The sequence below is a fragment of the Cyphomyrmex costatus genome, unplaced genomic scaffold (genome assembly GCF_001594065.2).
Source record: "Cyphomyrmex costatus isolate MS0001 unplaced genomic scaffold, Ccosl1.0 scaffold505, whole genome shotgun sequence".
Classification (NCBI taxonomy): domain Eukaryota; kingdom Metazoa; phylum Arthropoda; class Insecta; order Hymenoptera; family Formicidae; genus Cyphomyrmex; species Cyphomyrmex costatus.
Window position 1 is genome coordinate 482,649 of NW_017279311.1, and position 19,467 is coordinate 502,115.

At 34.6% G+C, this 19,467-nt stretch overlaps 2 protein-coding genes across 2 annotated transcripts; one reads left to right on the forward strand and one right to left on the reverse strand.

Annotated features, from left to right (window-relative positions):
• Window positions 1-627: 627 nt before the first annotated feature.
• On the forward strand, window positions 628-15,760 carry nompA (no mechanoreceptor potential A). The gene is made up of 21 exons (XM_018545863.1): window positions 628-703; window positions 1,942-2,027; window positions 3,702-3,963; window positions 4,280-4,409; window positions 4,481-4,632; window positions 4,855-5,130; window positions 5,936-6,235; window positions 6,674-6,769; window positions 7,359-7,394; window positions 7,479-7,988; window positions 8,112-8,235; window positions 8,646-9,077; window positions 9,902-10,083; window positions 11,192-11,370; window positions 11,663-11,811; window positions 13,225-13,371; window positions 13,601-13,690; window positions 14,024-14,396; window positions 14,480-14,649; window positions 14,865-15,008; window positions 15,344-15,760. Exons 1-21 carry the CDS (start codon window positions 628-630, stop codon window positions 15,549-15,551), a joined length of 4,122 nt encoding a protein of 1,373 aa, XP_018401365.1. The 3' UTR covers window positions 15,552-15,760.
• A 540-nt stretch (window positions 15,761-16,300) lies between these two features.
• LOC108778652 (uncharacterized) lies at window positions 16,301-18,418 on the reverse strand. Its single transcript, XM_018545879.1, has 3 exons — window positions 18,150-18,418; window positions 17,598-17,848; window positions 16,301-16,963 (listed from the first exon to the last, which is right to left on the reverse strand). Exons 1-3 carry the CDS (start codon window positions 18,416-18,418, stop codon window positions 16,566-16,568), a joined length of 918 nt encoding a protein of 305 aa, XP_018401381.1. The 3' UTR covers window positions 16,301-16,565.
• Between the last annotated feature and the right edge of the window lie 1,049 nt (window positions 18,419-19,467).

A 19,467-nucleotide genomic window follows, 5' to 3' on the forward strand; every position in this document is an offset into this window, starting at 1 on the left:
GTGTGCGTGAGAATTTCTTTAATTAAAAATATTTTTTTAATTATAAATGTGAAATGAAATATTTCAAATATTTGTGCAGCATGTAATTTTGAAACATTTTTATGTGCCTCCGCGGTATATATAAACAGTTTCAATATTTTTCCTGCGGCACATCTATTTCATAAAAGAGATTACACATGGAAAATACGCGTAGCCTTTCGTCCGTTGCGTAAATAATTTCGAGATCTCTTACATTATTAAATTTCAATACAAAGCTATCCCTTAAAAGAGCATTTCTCATCTCGTACAAATTAATTTTTCTCTCTTTTCACACCCACCCACCCACACACACACACACACACACACACACACACACACACACGAACACAAAGCAAGAAACAAATTTTGTTAGATCGTACTTGATTTCTACTTCTGTAATTTTACAGAAATTAACACAAAACGATTTCTTTCTTTAACAACGTATATTTGGTAATATTAAAATTAAAATTACAAAAATGCAATATAAATATAAATTGTAAAGAATATCTTTTTCCTTTTATGTATCAAATATGTTTAATAATTCATTTTCAGTGTTTAATAACGATTGGCATGTATGCGACGTAGTAATCCGTACATATCAATATCACGATGCGGAAAGCTCACAGATCAATTAGTATGCTGCCATCCATTTGGATACTCATCGTGTTAAATCTATTGGTCAATGGTAAGAACGTAATAAATTAAAACTTTTTTTTCAGATCAAAGGATCGTATCGATCCGGCATTTAAATTATATGAAAAATTGAGTCCTGGAAACAAATGAATTTTCATTTTCAAAATAAATTAATTTACACATATAGGGTGCGTTCCACTTGGCGCTCACAACGCTTGCGAGCGTTATTTGTCCTTGTTCAACATTTAATAAACAACAAGGATGAAATGATTCCATGAGCGTTGCGAGCATCAAGTGGAACGCACCTATAGTATAGCTTATAGCTTATAATGTGATGAATAAAAGATACCACGGAAATAAGGCTCAATAATGAATAGTTTTGAATATAATGTATTATGTAATGGACAGTTGTGTTTGAAATTATCAAAGATATATGAAATATATGCAAAATTTGTTGTTAGAGAGCACCTTTGATACATCATAGTTCAGCAATTATTCATTATTCATTGAGCCTATAACGTGTTTTGTTCATTATATTATAAGCTACATTATATGTGAAAACTGATTCATTTTATCAATGCCCAATTTTCCATATAATTAGTGTGAGAGAGGTTCTTTGATAGATATTATATATACAATAATATATTATATACACAATAAAGATATTATATTATTATATATATCATAATATACATTAATTACAGATTTCGACAGGTTTTATTTAAAGATCAATAGAATTGAGAAAAAGAATTTAAATACTTCTTTAAAAAAAAAAAGTTTATTATTATTTAAACATGATCTAATTATAAGTTTATTAAGAAATTATTTTAAATTGATTAACATAATGAGAGATTGAAATACTAAGCAGCGATCATTTCAAAAGTTAATAACAACTTTTGCTCAAAACTAGGATAAAAAAGATCCTTTCAATTTTTTGTTCAACGCGACAATGGTATTCTGAAATTATGTTTGGAATTCATACGTAACTAAATAGTTCTGCGAACGTACGAGCGGACGACTCGAGGGATACAGAACGATGTCATGTTGTACTTGCGAAACTGTTGCGTTGGTATTGTGTCACTATCCGTGCCACTTATGGTATGAAAATATCGCGTTGATAAAATCGAAGAGCGTGTATTTGTTGACTAGGAGGAAGTAGCCTGAATTTTATGCGAAAAGGAAATAATAATTTGTGCTTTCTACACAAAATACTATATAAATTACAAAATCAGGATCTATCGCGCGTTGACCGACAAACAGGTGCTAACGAGAAAACCATTATAGTTTCAGCGCAAACGACCTGCAACGGTGGTCTGGGTAGAGTGGTTTACGAGAGACTTCCGGACCAGCAGCTTCAGGGTTTTGACGACGATGTGGTAAGATCGAGGAATTACAAAAATACTTCGGCTTTCAAGGACGTATCAGATGTACAGTCTGTGCAAAATGTGAAATTGGAGATTCATGCCTTACCTATAAAAATGAATGTTATAGATAGGGGAAAATCGTATAGCACCGACTAACTTGTAATATCGTCCGAAGCTTATAATTTTCATTTATCAAATTAAATTAAGTAATAGAGCTCTACATGCACGAAAGGATGCGCCCTATTGTTTTATTTACTATGTATCATAATCACACATGTGTATTACATCGTAGAGAATGTCGTAACAGCTTTTGTTAACAGCGTATGTTTTAAACAAACAAAAGTTATCTTTCAGAGCTGATCTCTTGTTTCTCAGATAACGAAATAATTTTATGGCATTATATTCATTATATTTAGTCTATTAGTTATAAGAAAATAGCATTAATATGATAGCCAAAAATATCGTTTTTCGTGTACATCGACCAATTTGTTTTTAACCCTTATGCTGATTCTAGGTTGAGTTGATGGTTGGAAGTCTTAATCTTAATCGGTAAAGTTGGCCAACTTGTTGCCAACTAACGCTGATTGGCCAACTTCACCGATTAAAACTAAGACCTCCGGCTACCGACTTGTTGTAGAATCAGCATATTATATCCAATGTTAGATAAAATAATTTCCGTTCTTTTATTAAGTATGATTTGAATTACAAATAATTTTCGTTTTTTCAATTTTCATTGTCTAACTCAATTTATTTTACAAAAGCTTGGAACGGTCGATACTACACTACTTTTCTCTATACATATTAATAAAACAGTTAAAAAAATCATTATTTATTAATAATACAACTTTGATAAAAATTTTCTTATTTTATCTCAATCATTTTTTAAAAAGTTATCTACTTCTTATTGAAGTAATTTTTGATCCCCCTCCCTTAGGTTCTCTCTAAATTGCTGCCAAATTACTTATATTATTTTTAAACACAATATATAAAAATCTGTAATGTCATAATTTCATCATCATTTTGTTAAAAAATATATGTGATACATCTTCAATGCCGCTATCGCGATATCCCTAATTATCGCTCTAGTTTCTCACATAATTTAATAAAATAACTTAGAAATGTAACGTTATAACAGAATTTGGAAAGTTATTTCTGAAAGTAACTTGTTATTATTCGTCAATTATTGTAAAGTAATTATTGTAAAGTAATTTTATTTTACACCGAATTTTGATAACATTTTTTTTTAAGTGACAGCCAATTATCTGCTTCGCTATGGTCAAACACTTTTTTATATAATAACACGCTTATGTACGAGTATAATACTTTTTTCTTTTAAAACTCGCATGTTTCACTCATGTATATGTACTTGTACAAAGTAACGGTAAAAGTAACGTTTACATTCCTTACCATTATTTAAAAGTAACATTATTACCAAGTTGTTACTAAAAAAAGTAATTGTAACGATCGACTTTACAAATAATAACACCTAGCCTTCCAACTCTGGGTTTTTACTTTTAAAATTTTTAGATATTTTATTTTTAATAATAATTATAACGAACTTCCATCCGCGCTCCTCGAATTTCAAATTTTTTACATACAATTCCGCGACACAATGATCGCGAGAAGACATCGTATGACATAATTGCAATAAGGTATTCGATGTTAAGAAATTCCGTTTTATGACAGGTGCGAGACTCGGCACCTCCGTTTAGAGTCTTGGAGAAGTGTCAAGAGCTCTGTCTGCGCGACAGAACGGCGACGAACAATCTAGTCCGCGCATGTACGAGCTTCGACTTCCAGCCCGGCAGCAGAATCGCGTCCTTCAGCGGCGCCGCCGAGTACGAGGAGAGTACTTGCTATTTAACGAGGGAACAGGCGCAGCCGGAGGGCATCGGAAATCTCATGCTCGTACCAAATAGCGTGCACTTCACCGAAGTGTGCCTAACATGTGAGTATTCGCGCATTGACCAGAAAACATCGACGGAAAAAGTTGTATGCATCGCGGTGCATTCTGTTAATTGAAATCGCTCGTTCACGAATTTTGCTTGTCAGAAAGACGTAATGATTTTTCTCCTAATAATGGTGGAAAGTGAAACGGACTGTTCGCCGCCCGCAATTCTCTTTTCTCGACTAAAAATAATTTTTCTTCAAGTTGATCTGGAGAATTCTTTAAAGATTGACTTAATTCTATTTCTGCCCCTATTTATTTCTAATAATTTTTGTTTATTAAAGCTCACTGGTCGATATGTCTATTTTATTATCAGCTGACAGAATAGAGAGGGAATGCCCAAATCGTCGTTACGTGTTCGAAAGGCATCCGAGAAAGAAGCTGAAGCTACCGTTGACAGATATCAAAGAGGTCAGCGCCGCTAACAGAACCGACTGCGAGGACAGGTATACTCGCGGAGATATTAAAAATTATTGCGCGTCGAGAAAAAGAAATAGCGTTTTAATTTTATGTTTAGGTGCCTCAACGAGTTTAGTTTCGTCTGCCGATCGGCAACGTATGACACTGCCCTAAGAAGCTGTTCTCTCAGTCGCTTCACTAGGAGAACTCATCCCGAATTACTGGAGGACGATCCAAATTCTGATTATCTGGAAAATACTTGCCTTAACAGTATGTTTCTGGTTAATCTTTGTGTAAAGTATTTATGTACCTTATCGAAAAGTTGCGTCTGAAATCTTCTTGTAATAATTAGAAATTGTGCGAAAAAATATAATTAAAAGACTTTAATTGACATACTCGTACTAAATACCTCGTACATCACACGTACATATTTACATTAATTATGTATTTAATTATTAAAATTAAAGAAGTATTTTTTAAACGTCTGATCAGCCGAAAGACGATGCGACGGACTCACAGTATTCGTCAAAGAAGAAAACAAACGTTTACGCGGCCCGTTCGAAGTGGATATATACACGAATCTTACTTTGGAAGAATGTCAGGCGCTATGTCCTAGAGCGGAGAAATATTTCTGTCGCAGCGTCGAATTTGACGAGCAAACGCGACAATGCGTCATATCCGAAGAGGATTCCGTTTCGCAAAAGGACGACATTGGAGTTAGCAGCAGCCCGAGTCATCACTTTTACGATTTGGTGTGCTTAGATAATCGTGAGTGTATGCAAAATTTTACAATAATATAAATTTTAGCTCGTTTTGCCTGTTTTCGTTTCAATCTGCTGTCGGTTTTGTTTTATTATGTAAATAACATACGTGATAAATTAAATGACAAATAAAATTGATTATTTTTTCAGAACTTATCTAATTAAAATTAATTTCCACGTTTCAAGAAACTATAAGCTATTATTAAACTATTTTTCTCTTTAATTTACTTTTACTAAAACCTTGGGGTTTATTATAAATTCCACTAATTACTAAACCTTTTTATAATTTTATTAATTTCACACTTATATATTTGGTTTTGGTGTAAATAAGTAAAATACAGATTTAATCGAATATGTATATAATTTTGAAATTGCATTACCTCTGCGATATTAATCCTGGTATGGCATATCCAGCTTTTTTCGAAACATCTATTTATTACTCGTAACATTTTTACTAATAAAAATACATATATTTAATATTATTGTATTCCTTAATGTTTGGTGTTTCAATTTAAAAAGAATTGTTACAATACGCGCGTTTATTTTTATAAAAGTTACGGCGATCAAAGTTGGATTAAACGTGCCATACTGTAAAAAATATATTGCACCTGCGACAAAATAGTGCAATGTAATATTGAAGGGCTAATTGTTATTAATAGCTACGTACGGTGCTAGTTGAGCATTCAATATCCTACTCTGTATTATAATATATTATATTCTAACGAGGCATAAGATTTTTAATTAACAATGGTCAGTTGGTGATTCACAACTCGTTATCAATGCCTACTTACGAAGCGTAGATCCGTCCGTAGCGCGCGGCTCCGAATACCCGGACAGCAGCTCGTCTTCGCACCTCTACTCCGACGGTCGTCGTCCGGACACGGCTTTCCAGCGTTACCGGAACTCGCGTCTGAGCGGCGAGTTTCATTCGGAAATCACCGGACGTAGCCTCAGCGAGTGTCTGGACGAGTGCCTCCGGCAGACGAGCTTTCAATGCCGTAGCGCCGTTTACTCCGAGCATTATCACACCTGCCGATTAAGCCGATTCAATCAAAGGGACGGTAACCGGATTATCTACGATGCCGATTATGACTATTACGAGAATCTCATGCGTGAGTATCGATTGCCTGTCCGTTCATCGCAAAGAAGGAGACGCGTCGCGTCGCTCGATGAACAGTTCCTGCGTATTATCCGAGTCGATCCTAACTGAAAGTAATTTAACGTTAAAGTTATAATTTTATACTCAATCAACAATTTAAGTGTGATATGACATGATGTTACCTGTTAACAGTTACATTATCGAGTGCGAAATTATTAATGTCTATTAATTAATTATTAATCTCATGTAAATTTATAATACTTATCGTTAATTCTATTATTTACGAAATATTTGAAATCGGCTCGGTTCTTTTTTCAAACTACTACTGTGTCGATGTGATATTGACTTGTATCACTACGTGATCGTGCTGCGGCTTTCGAGAACGTTTTGGAACAGCGATACAACTTTACATAGTTTAATGTTTAATTTAACGACCGCATTGTACCAACAGATCAATATCTAGACAGCGATCGCGATGGCCCCGGATACAGACCGGATCCCTTGGGACAGGACACAAACTTTGGACGACCCTCTTTAGGAAGACCCGGTTAGAAACGCTTTATTAATTCAGAGTAATATCGTATGTTGACGCGTCGTATAAAGTTGTGTAATTATTCATATAGCTGCTGAGTAATCACATAAATTGTCCTAATGGGACAAAGATATTAAACACATATTTATAATCACCATCAGACACAATTGTTAACCATCATCTGTTAAGATTATGTCGTAAATGTCATATATCATGTCATTCGAATAATAGGCTAATCCTGATTGTATTTACACTGCATTGTCAACGCTAAATGTGATCAGCTAATCCCGAGTTTTATTCTTTTACCATAATCGCACTTCATATTAACCCTTTAAGGATAGAAACTTTCAAATAAAAAAATTTAAAAAGACTTTGATTCTAAGGATTATAATATTTGTAGGATCATTAAATTTGATTCTCGTCTGTGGAATTTTAAAATTGAAATTTAAAAAAATAATCTGATTATTATGAAAGCTGGTTGTATGAGGCTCCTGATTTTGCTGAACGTTTACCATTTGTTTGTTTACCAGTTTCTTTAAAACATTGAACATTTAATTTACGTAATTAATTACCATGTTGAAACTTGGTAAAATGTTTCTTTCAGGATATCCGGACGATTACGACAAAGGATATACTAGCAGCGTCAAACCGGATCGTCTTCCAGATCGCTATCCAGATCGTGTACCGGATCGTTATCCAGATCGATATCCCGATCGTTATCCAGATCGCTACCCCGATCGTTATCCAGACCGTTATCCAGCAGATCGATATCCTGATCGCCGTCCTTTAGACGATAGATATCCGGATAACAAATATCCTGAACCTGACAATTATCCTGATCGCTATCCTCTTGGTGACCGATATCCCGACCGTTATCCCGCAGGAGATCGTTATCCCGCAGGAGATCGTTATCCTACAGGAGATCGTTATCCTACAGGAGATCGTTATCCTACAGGAGATCGTTATCCTACAGGAGATCGTTATCCTACAGGAGATCGTTATCCCGCGGGAGACCGCTATCCTATCTCTGATCGTTATCCAGTTAGCGATCGATATCCGGATAGATATCCCATGTCCGATCGATATCCTATTAGAGGAGGAGGTCGTCCTAATGGCGTCAATAGATATCCCGACGCCGGAACTCTGGGGAGATATCCTCCAAGTGACCGATATCCCGTGGGTGATCGGTATCCCGCGAATGATCGATATCCCACGAGTGACCGATATCCCATAAGTGATCGATATCCCACGAGTGACCGATACCCCACAAGTGACCGATATCCCGTAATACACGGAGTTCGTTTGATTCCAAATCGATATCCTTCCGACATGATCGATCGGTATCCCAATACAATAGACCGGTATCCTTATCCGGACGACCTTCTAGACCGATATCCTATGGGATTAGGTGGTGACAGATCTCCTATTGATCGATATCCAGCTAGTGGAAGATATCCAGACAAAGATGCTTATCCTAACCGGTAAGTCGCGAAATTAGTCGATTTATCAAATTTAAATGTTTTTTTACGTATCGTGACTCGTCCCTTTTCTATTAACGTGTTATCTAGTAGAAGTTTTATTTACTGTATATGCTGTAATAAAGTCTCTCTCATTTTCCTACACCGAAGAAAAAAATACTAAATCTTAATACATGCGCATGTAATAAATAATAGCTCAATTAATGGTATTTTATATCGTTATCTAGCTATTTTATATCATCTAAAATCTTATATTAAGTCGCATTTATTTTTTACAAGAGTTTTAAAAAATTTCAATTATATTATATAACAGTGACTAGGTGACTCGAGTGCCGCTAAATAATAATGATAATAATAATATAATCTTGATGATTTGTCGTAGAAAAATGACGTTGAGATTCAATTAAAAGCAGGTATCCGCCGCCAGGAATGTACTCGCACGGATTCGTCGACGATGTTCGCGGTCCTCAGAGTAGTCCCGACCCGAGACCTCATTATGCCGGTGGGCCGTACGGTCCAACACGACCAGTCGGAGGAGGCGGAGGAGGCGGAGGAGGCGGAGGAGGCGGAGGAGTCGGAGGATACGGAGGATACGACGATGGCGGTATTGTCGGTGGCGGGTACATAGGTGAAGGTGGGGTCTACAACTCTCGTCCATTTGGAACTGCTGGTGGGCCCATTATAGGCAGGCCCCCGTTAGTATCCAGATGCGATGAGCAAGACAATTTCAGACAAGTTGGATCTCGTACCAGAGTGCGGAAGCCATTCGTTAGACGATACACCACCGCCACGTCGTTGGCTCAGTGCGAGAGGGAATGTGCCGATGCTAGAGACTTCGTTTGCAGGTAATAATATATAATGGTCGAACTTGTACAAGTAAATATAAAATTAGACGATTTAAATTCATGTCGAAAAGTGGTGAAGTTTGAGGCGAACTAATTCAAAAGATTATGCTTGATGCGGATAAGGATTCATCTCTCTCTTTCATTGCTATTTTCCATTAGATTTAACTATATGCGCTATCTAGAGAAAATTAGAAAAGTATTTTAATCTAAATTAACTAAATAATTTTCAAGTAATAGTACATATATGATTGATTTGAGCAAATCTGTACAATTAAATCTATAAAATATTCCAGTTATAAGATATTGAATTCTGTCATAATAATTAGAAATTCTGATTCATCTCATCAAAATGCATTCAGTCATACATCTTATTGGCGTAATTAAATTGATTTTCTGTATAGCAATTATAAAACTAACAAATAATTGGAACAAATGGTGTGTGTGGAAATTAATATGAAAATTAAATTAGATTCAGCTGTCATATATTAAAATAATATGCAAGATAGAAGAGATAATTCTACAAAGAACGTCTCTCTCTCTCTCTCTCTCTCTCTCTCTCTCTCTAGGACATTGTTCAAAAGATGTGACTACAACGATGAAACTTAGAATTCCGACGGTTTGTTCAGGAGATGTTTGTGACCCAGGGAGCTTGAAATTGAATTAGGAATGATCCGATAGCGTTTGTTTGCAACTTAGAATTCCGACGGTTTGTTCGGGAGATGTTTGTGACCCAGGGAGCTTGAAATTGAATTAGGAATGATCCGATAGCGTTTGTTTGCGCAATCGATTGGACAATGCTCGCAAATTCCCAACGTCATTTGCAGGTCCTTCAATTACCGGCCGTACGCTGCGCCTTACGGGGCCGAGAGGGACAACTGCGAGCTCAGCGACCGGGACTCCAGGGACATGGACATGGGCAATCCGGTTTATTACGACACGGGTTCGGATTACGACTTTTACGAGAGGAACAACGGTCGCCAGGGCGCAGACGGGGAATGTCTGGACGGTAAGCCGCCTTCCGGCCGTATGAGGCGCTGATAAGAAAGCTGTGAAACGCGTGAGACACTCGAGCGCATTTGGAACCGCGGGGTGAAGCATGTGCTTTTTGCAATTAGAAATAAAATACTCAAATTTTTACCTGCACGGAGTAGTCGTTGGATTTGATCTTCTACACGAAGCAGTCAAAAACGCATTGAACACAATTTTTTTTTTAACCCGTATTTTATTAAATATACAATAGTAAGATATAACTCGCCTAGAATTAAGCTATATTTTAATGATGAGAATTTACACACGTTTATTGTATATAGAATTTTGCACTATTGTCACACGACTTCACCTTTACGAAATAAATATCTAATGCTGTTTTTTTTTTATTTATAATTCTTCTCCCTCTTGCATGTCGCATGTGCGTAATCTATACTTAATATCTGCGCATCTACCAGTCTATATTTCATCGTCGGTGATGTTTGTGATACATTTTTATGAACAACCTCGATCGATAATTTCCCATCCCTATCCAACCTTGATACAATTTTTTAAACTTTGTATCTATAATAACAAGAGATATAATATAATGTTTTTTTGATTGTGTACCTAAATGCTTTAAACTTCAACTTTTACCTCCAGCTTTTGACATATTAATTGCCGACTATCTCTTGACTAGTTAGTGTTCCAATTTTATTTTTACTTTTAACGTTATGCAATATTTGTCCTGCTCGGACTTTGAGTACTTTTACTGTCTCTCGTCCTCTTCTTCACTTGGCCGTTCTTTTTATTCAATCACGCGGCTTAGGTGTGAGAATATCTGCTTAAATTTTTGGTTTCGCTTAAAATTGAACTAAAATTATTGCATTTTATGTAAATGATAGTTGTTTATTGTATTGACTCTCAGTAGATTGCCTATATACTGCGTGCTAAAAGGAAAATGTGCTTGATAATTTTCAGGGCCGATCCGTCATAACGAAACTTATTTCACAATTACCGCTTCACCTTCCAATAATTTCTTTTATTATCAATTTAATTAACTTCGTACTATCGCGCACCTCCTCGATCGACCGTTTTCCGGGAGCCGCGTGCATTTGCCAATAAATTACGCTCTGTTACGCTTTTAGTGAGCCAAGTCTGCAGCGAGGACGGGATGGAGTTTACTCTGAGGACGCCGGAGGGATTCATTGGGCGAATTTACACGTACGGTTACTATGACCGATGCTTCTTCCGCGGAAATGGCAGGACCATCAACAAACTCCGTATCAGCGGACCTCAGGGATACCCCGAGTGTGGTACACAGCGTGTAAGAACAAAAATTTCCGCTTAACAGCTTCATACACTGCGAAATAATTTCCGATTTAATTCAAGTTAAAATCTTTTACTGCGCATGCTCAAGGAATAATCACAAAATTAGATCGCGCAAATGGAAAATTAGTCCACCATAACTTTCAATTGGACATTGTGAATATAAGAATTATTTATAGTTTTATTAAAAAAATTTCTTATTAGCAAAACATGTCTTTTTTTAATGGTATCTGATATTCAAATTAAAATTTTGACGGTATAATAAACGCTTCGATGGCGAATGTTTGCAGTACGGCGATACGATGACGAACATCGTGGTGGTACAATTTTCGGACTACGTGCAAACCGGGCGGGACAAACGATTCAACCTCACATGCATGTTTCGGGGACCTGACGAAGCTGTCGTCACATCCGGCTACATCGGTGCCGGGTATGCCAGGTCATATCGATCGAGAGATCGTGTCTTATATCGAGAGTACGATCTTTAACGCGTTAATTGCCATAGGTATCCCGAGACACTGAATTATGTAAATAAAACCATATCGAGAGAAAAATCTTTGAACTTACCTAATAATATTCCTCGTTTTTTTTACAATTTTAACTAATTATATTTTTACAGGACTCTCTTTTATATCACACTAATTTTAGACAAGCGAGTCAAGTTCTACATCTTTAATTGAGCAAATGAGCAAATATTATGGTATCGTTTCAATATTATTCTAAGCTCCCCTTGCTCATTAATTTAATTAACATACATCCATAATATGGATCCATGTATAATGTTTAGCTTGTTACTGCAAACGGAGTAAAATGCATTTCCTTCCATACACGAGTGTAAAATTAAGTATATAACACGAGGTGCAAGCACGCTCGTACAATTTCTTTTATCACACAATCAGTACTAAATTTTGAAGATATTTCATGCATACATTCTAATCCTTTATATCTTATTTACTTATACATATGTATATAATGAGATATATTTATGCTAACGGCTCGTCTATTAAAAAATTAATTGTAATATCGGAAAATTTTTGTTTTTATGCTATTAATTATAACGTAATTTTTAAATTACTTCATCTTTCGATCTAAAAATTTGATTTTTTATTAAAAATATATTTGATTAAAAGATAAAAAATCTATATCCATTAGTAAAATTATAATTAAAAAACGAGAGCTAATTAAAGCGCCGATTTATGTTATCAGCATTACATTTTTCATGTGTATCATCTTTTCCACCATGGGCGTATCCAGGATTTATTTTCAGGAGAAGGAGAAGTTTTCAATTTTATTATCATGACATAAACAGCAATTTTTAAATTGCTGAATTACTTTTTTGAATATTTTAGAATTTAGAATCTCCTTCTGCCATCTGATTTTAAAAAAGAACGATATTAGGTTTTGTAAAAATCATAATTTTCATTTTTTTCCGAAGATAGCACAGATAAAATACAATTATTAAAAACGAAATGCGTGAAACGAAAGTTGTGAATAAAGTACTAATTAATAAAGTACTAATTAATATCTTAACACATTTTCTGTTCTTTGATTAAAAAATCTTACAAAAATTTCTCTTATGCATCAGAAACTCTGTCAAAACTCTAACGAAAGTTTCAGAAGTTATTTATATGATCGTAATAAAGAAAAATAAATTTATATAACAATAAAAAATTATTTAAAGTCAAAAGTAAAGTTACAGTTTTTATAATTAAGAATTAAAAATATAAATAAATAATTGAACCTGCCAATTCTTTCCATCTCTGGATATGCTCATATTTTCCACCACATTTTCTCTCATTCGATTTGTAATTCATTTAATTTCGCTAATGGATCTCGTACGTCCACTATACAGATCGGGGTCTCCCATTCCTATCGAATATCTCCCAGCGGAAAATACCTTGAGCTCCAGAGTACGCTTGCTGATTCTCTATCAAGGTAGACCTACGACGACCATCGCCGTTGGCGACCCTCTCACTTTCAGACTCGAAGCTCAAGATGGGTAATTTTCACTTATACATCTTTTAACACGATATCCAATTAATGGAATTACGAATTTATATGTTAAACGGCTTATAATGGAAATAATAGTTTGATATCGCTATCCGATTCTATTTTTCGTTAATTTCCAAATTAATTTTTGCTTATCAGATACCGTAAGAGCTTCGCATTAAAAATATTCCATAATAATCGAGTACAGATTTTAATAACCCAATCATTATTGTCTATAGGTACAATTACGTAACGGATATATTTGCTACTAACGTTATTGCAAGAGATCCTTACTCTGGTAGAAGTGTTCAACTGATAGACAGATATGGGTAAGAAACATTGAAACTCCTACGAATGAGAGACAGCAAGAGAAAGAGAGAAAAATAACAAAAAGAAAAGTATTATAATAGTATTATTTATACTGAGGATCATGCAACATCGGCTGCATTCCTATAATCACTGCCAGTACTAGAAATCTATAGTTAACCGTTTACATTATGTGTACTATATTTTTTCAACACTGGCAGTGAATATCGGAACCATCATTGCACTATTTTTTTTCTCTATCTTGGCTTTTAATGAGATATTCAAATTACATAATAATTAAATAAATTAAAACTTACCTCCGCAAATTATCTACATTGAAACGGGAATTTCTGCAGCTGTCCAGTGGACAACTACGTGTTCCCGGGTTTGGATCGCCTCCGTGACGGTGACAGCCTCGAGGCCCGCTTCAACGCCTTCAAAATACCCGAATCAAATTTCCTGGTGTTCGAGGCGAATGTACGAACGTGTCGCGACGGCTGCCAGCCAGCGTATTGCTCCGGTGGTACCGGTAGAAGTGAACCGTCCTTCGGCAGAAGGCGAAGGGACGTAAATAACGATACAGTGGCGGATGAGGACGAGGTATCGCCAATAATGGTAACGAATGATGACTCCAACAATACGTCGACGACGATTTTCAACGCGACCGACATTGCGGGCGATGAGCTAGATAACGAAGAGGAGGAAGAGCACGTCAGAGAAATGATAGAGGTATCAAGATAGATCGCATTCGTTTTAAAGGAAAGAAAGGTGTCGTCTTCATTCTACAGCTAATATTATTTGTATTTTGATAGGTTCTCGACTCGAGAATGGACATTGAGGAAGATAGTATCGTTCAGAAGCAAACTAAGATTTTGGAAAATATTTGTATAACTCAGAACGAATACTACGGTTTGGTTACCGCAGTGGGCATCCTCGTGGTGCTCTTGGCCTCCGTTGTTCTCTTATCTATGCTCGTTTACAGGTAGATTTACATTTCACCTCTGAAATTTAATTTCTCATTTGCATTTTATTATTTAAGAACACATCTCAATGAATAAATAGATCTTTAAAAATGAACCAATTCATAAGAACAAATTAACCCATAAATACTCACAAACTTGTAGTATTATTAATGAAGTATATTGGATCTCATCTTCTTTATCTATTAAGTGAATTTAAAGTGATTCGTTATTTCAGAAAATACGTTTATTCCGTGATTATGAAAAATCGTAGACTCGACAAAACCTGCAGTCGCAGCAACCATTCCGATGAGCCTTACAGCAGTCGAGTCAACAACTTTTCTTTCATGAGGGCAGGTCTTCAGAAACCGTTCCAGGCATCGTAAGTGCTAAAACGAATTGTATATGCGTATTTTAAATTCTGAGCCACGCAGAAAATGCGTTAAGAAAAAGAATATTTAATATTACACTGAAAAAAATTTCTGATTAAAAATGAACGAACCAAAAGATTCAAATCACATTAGAAGTCTGGTTTGTTCAATTAAAATTATAGTAGATTCAACCAGAAAATGCTGATTTGCCCACTTTTAACTAGAATTCCAGTTAACGCAGTTAAACCAAACTCTTTTTCAAGTGTTGATATTTAATTATATCCTCGTTCATTATTATAATATAAATTTGTAATTAAAGTTATAACAGATAGTAACATTTAATTAGATCGATCTCGAGATCAATGAGCAATGCTATCAGCCAACGTCTTGCCTCATCGTCCACCGCTTTGGAGGGTGCTGTGGGATTATCCACCAGTCGACGTGGCGGTTTCGATCCAAGCGAGCCGATCTACACCGATCCTTCGCTTTTTGAGGTCACTCATTGCTCGAACACCGCGAAATCGCCTCTCAGCGACAACTTTCATCTCATGTAGAAGAAATACGCAAAAAGATCGATCCTAAAATTACATAACGCGAACGATCCACGCTTTATTTATTTACTTTAATGAGAGTATACGAAACTGACTAACGACAACTAATCCGTGTTAAATCAGCATTCACGATCTATTCTGTCACTAGTCAATAATCCACTGCCAATCTCCCAGCTAAAGACTCTTTTTTTCATATCAAGTATTTGTCAATAATCCACCAAATGGATTCCAATTAATTCAGATGATTTCTATTATATCTTCTTTATATATAATATTATTACTGATACTCGAGAAGTTAAAAGTATTATTTTATAAAAATATTTCCTATAAAGATATTCCAGAAATAGCATCTGGTATCTCTTTCAAACGACATTCCAAAATGACTGCAAAATAGCTCTTACAGTAATATAGAAATTTAAGTTTCAAACAATCAAGAGTATTGTAATAGACGCAAAGAAAACTCGTGGTGATATATTTAATTTTACGATAATACGACTAAATAATAAATTAACTATAGGTTTCTTACAGAATTTAATTTTTTTAAAACTTTGACATGTTTCTTCTAAATTTGGAATAACGATATAGACGAGTTTTCTTGTGCTCTTATACTTTAACTAAAAATGACTGATTCAAACATACATCAAATAGTAATATGAATAATATGAATCAAGACTTTTTCATTCTACTCTCATGATTGTGTCGATTGTTCGCATTTGCGTCAAAAGTCATAATTTCGTAACGTTCGCCACAAGCTGAATAATATCACATAATGTAATAATTATTAGCTGGTAACATCATCAGAAAACTTGCATTTATTTTGACATTCTAATTGTGCATTTATGAGAAGTAAATTGGTATTACATACACACAATTATGTTTATATTTTATGTTATGTAACTGACTTATTTTGCTTACGAGCACCGGCATCGATGCGTCGGTGCAACGACAACAAAAATAAAGAAAAATAATAGATACAACGCGTCCATGCCATGTCCAACAAAATTTATCCGTCTTCCTTCATTCGTCTTTAATCCTGTCTAGTTTGTAAGTGAAAAGCAACATTTTGAGCCTGGCTTCCTCCTTGCGATAATGAGCCTCCTCTAATTTGAGCCTCGCCTCCTCCTTTAACATGGCAGCGATGTCCACTTTCATCTGCGCTTCCGAAAGTGCAAGCATGTGCAGCTCTTCCTCCCGTTGCGCTGATTTCTTCTTGCGATTATGCTCCTGCACAACGCGAGGTGAGATCAAATTGTATAAAGCACTCGGTCCCGGATTTACGTGATTCTCTTGGTGCGCGATTTTTTCAAAACCATTGCCCATTGACTGATCAATCGTAGGAGAATCCGCGTTTCTCCTTACGAATTTCTCGTAATAATCATTCATCGAATCGAGGAATGCAATAGTACCGCAATTATCTCTATCGGCGATCTTTTGCTTGAATGTGCCGCCAGCTGCGAAAAGTCAATTTTGATTAATTCAAGTTTCTATTATTTTTCGTGTAAAAATAAGAAGTATTCTAATCGATTTCTTCATTTATAATATTATTGTAACATTGAGAATGATCCGATCGGAGTCGAAACGTTTGAATTTGAATTTAAATTTTTATTTGTAAGAAATATCATCTGTATATGTAAGTTTTTATTTGCAATTAAATACTGAACTGACTCTGAGCTTTTTCGGAATTTCTAATTCTTTTTCAATATTAAATTCTCACATGTATGATCCTGTAAAATTTAACATTTAAATATTGATTAAATATTAAAGTATTATAATATTTTACAATTATTGTCACAAAAAAATATTTCTCTTAATTTTTAATAAAGCTATAAAAAATACAATTAAATGAATAATAAATATTTAAAAAATGTGATATACAAATTAAAAACTACTTTATTCATAAGAATTTCACATTTTTCTTTCATCGATATTTGTCGTTCATTATTCTAACTTTATTTATTCGTATAATTATTAAAATTAATTTCTTCAAAAACTACATTTAAACAAAATTATTATACTAAATATAGAAGAAACCGGAAAAAGTATATTTACGATTTGAATTTTCGCGACTATCCACATCTTTCTTCAAACAATTTGAATTTTGAGGTCCAGCAGTGCATGAAACACTTTGCAATGTGAATGGCTCTGAATCCTTCGGCTCGAATACTACATTTGGTGGTAAACCAACGGTTCCGGCAGGCATTGGTACATCTGGGACATTCTGACCACAAGTTATACCTTCCCAACATTGATTTCTCGCCCTTTCGTCTTTTGTCGATTGACAAATCGCTTTCATATTTTCACTAAAAGATCAAAAGTTTTCAACATCTATTCTCTTGGATTTTTTTCTTTGTATATAAATTTTTTCGCACCGTTAAGGCAAACCACTTACTAGCAAACTTCTGAGCAACTTTCAAGCAGATTTCTTTCAAATAAAATTTTTATTCAAATTTTCAATTTTACCATCTCCTTTATGTTAATTCTTACAAGCAAAAGTCAAAATATGAGATTCGTCAAATGTCAAATTACATCTCATCATCTACTAAGTTCAATGCCAAGCTCAATTAATCTCGAGAACAATTGCTTCGTATAATGCCGAATTACCGAAATTTCTTTTCCTCACGATTACGCTTGCAGGCCTTCATATTCTCCCAGCAACGTCTGAGCTGTACGGTCGAACGCGCGCCCCGGGACCCTACTATCAAATTGTACTCCTCGGTGATTCGCGACCACGCCGACTTTCGTTTGCATATGGAGATCGGATCTGACTTCCTATTCTGGACGAACTCGTATTTGCTTATCAGCGATATCAAGATTTTCCGTTCCTCGAAGCTGTATGTCTTACGGGTGCCCTTCAGAGATGCGGATGCCATTTTACCACGAGTACGAGCGTTCTATTGTTTCGTTTTCTCTCGGAGCGTTTCCCTTATGTTAATATTAAGCCTAATTCAGACTGGCCTTTGTTAGTATTTATTATATTTCTTGTCAATCCTGTTGAATTTTTGATGTTTCGCATCAATTTAGATTCTAAAAATTTACACAAACTTCTCTCGGTATAATAAATATCTATGAGTCATATTGATAAAAATGAATAGATATGCCGGGACACGAAAGAATTCTTATTCAGTCAACTTGCTCAAAAAGACAAAGCTCTATATATAATATAGTGCCTGATATATGTATGTCAAATTTTTATTTAACTTTCTATGAGCAGTTTTGAATAGGTAAGTGCTTCTTCAAATGTGATATATTTATTGTCCGTGATATAGAATGGTCGTAATAAAAATCTCTCTTATGATCGGGTAAAATTCATGACGTGATCAATCTGAAAATATAATATACGTAACCTACAAAAATATTGGATGTCAATTAATCTGACATTCCAATATTTTTCTTAATTGCTCATTTCTTTCAATGTTTTATACATATATCTAATATATATATAATTATTGTTTTTACATAAAGACATATTTAACTTATAATTCAAATCTCTTTATCACAATTTTTCGATGAAATAAGGTATACAAAATACAATGACACTCTTACAATAATAAGAGATAATTCATTTTATTTTATTTTAATCTATATACAATAGCAACCAGCATTATAACCATTGTAAACGGAGATGCAAAATATGCAATATGTTGCTTTAAAAGTTATATTTAATAATTTAAAGCATCTAAGTTTAGTCATAGTTTAAGTACAATTTAAAACATCAAGTTTAAGTACGTAATTTAAAATAAACGCAATAAATTCTCGAATTTCTATACAAAAAATAAGTAACATTAAAAAAATAGAGTTCAGATATAAAATATTTAGGATAACAGATTAATATTTCTACAACTACATAAATAGTTGTATTTAGTATAGCTAATAAATTTGAGAAGATATTGCATATAACAAAATTTTATCATTTTGAATA

Excerpts from the sequence above, each read along its gene's own strand:
- nompA (XM_018545863.1), top strand. The coding sequence starts at position 628 with ATGCGGAAAGCTCACAGATCAATTAGTATGCTGCCATCCATTTGGATA. Across the intron at positions 704-1,941 it reads GTTAAATCTATTGGTCAATG|CGCAAACGACCTGCAACGGT; the intron begins GTAAGAACGTAA and ends TTATAGTTTCAG. Across the intron at positions 7,395-7,478 it reads CGACAAAGGATATACTAGCA|ATCGCTACCCCGATCGTTAT; the intron begins GCGTCAAACCGG and ends ATCGTTATCCAG.
- LOC108778652 (XM_018545879.1), bottom strand. The coding sequence starts at position 18,418 with ATGGCATCCGCATCTCTGAAGGGCACCCGTAAGACATACAGCTTCGAG. Across the intron at positions 17,849-18,149 it reads CGTGAGGAAAAGAAATTTCG|TGAAAATATGAAAGCGATTT; the intron begins GTAATTCGGCAT and ends TTGATCTTTTAG. Across the intron at positions 16,964-17,597 it reads TAGTCGCGAAAATTCAAATC|ATAATTGCGGTACTATTGCA; the intron begins GTAAATATACTT and ends TCGCCGATAGAG.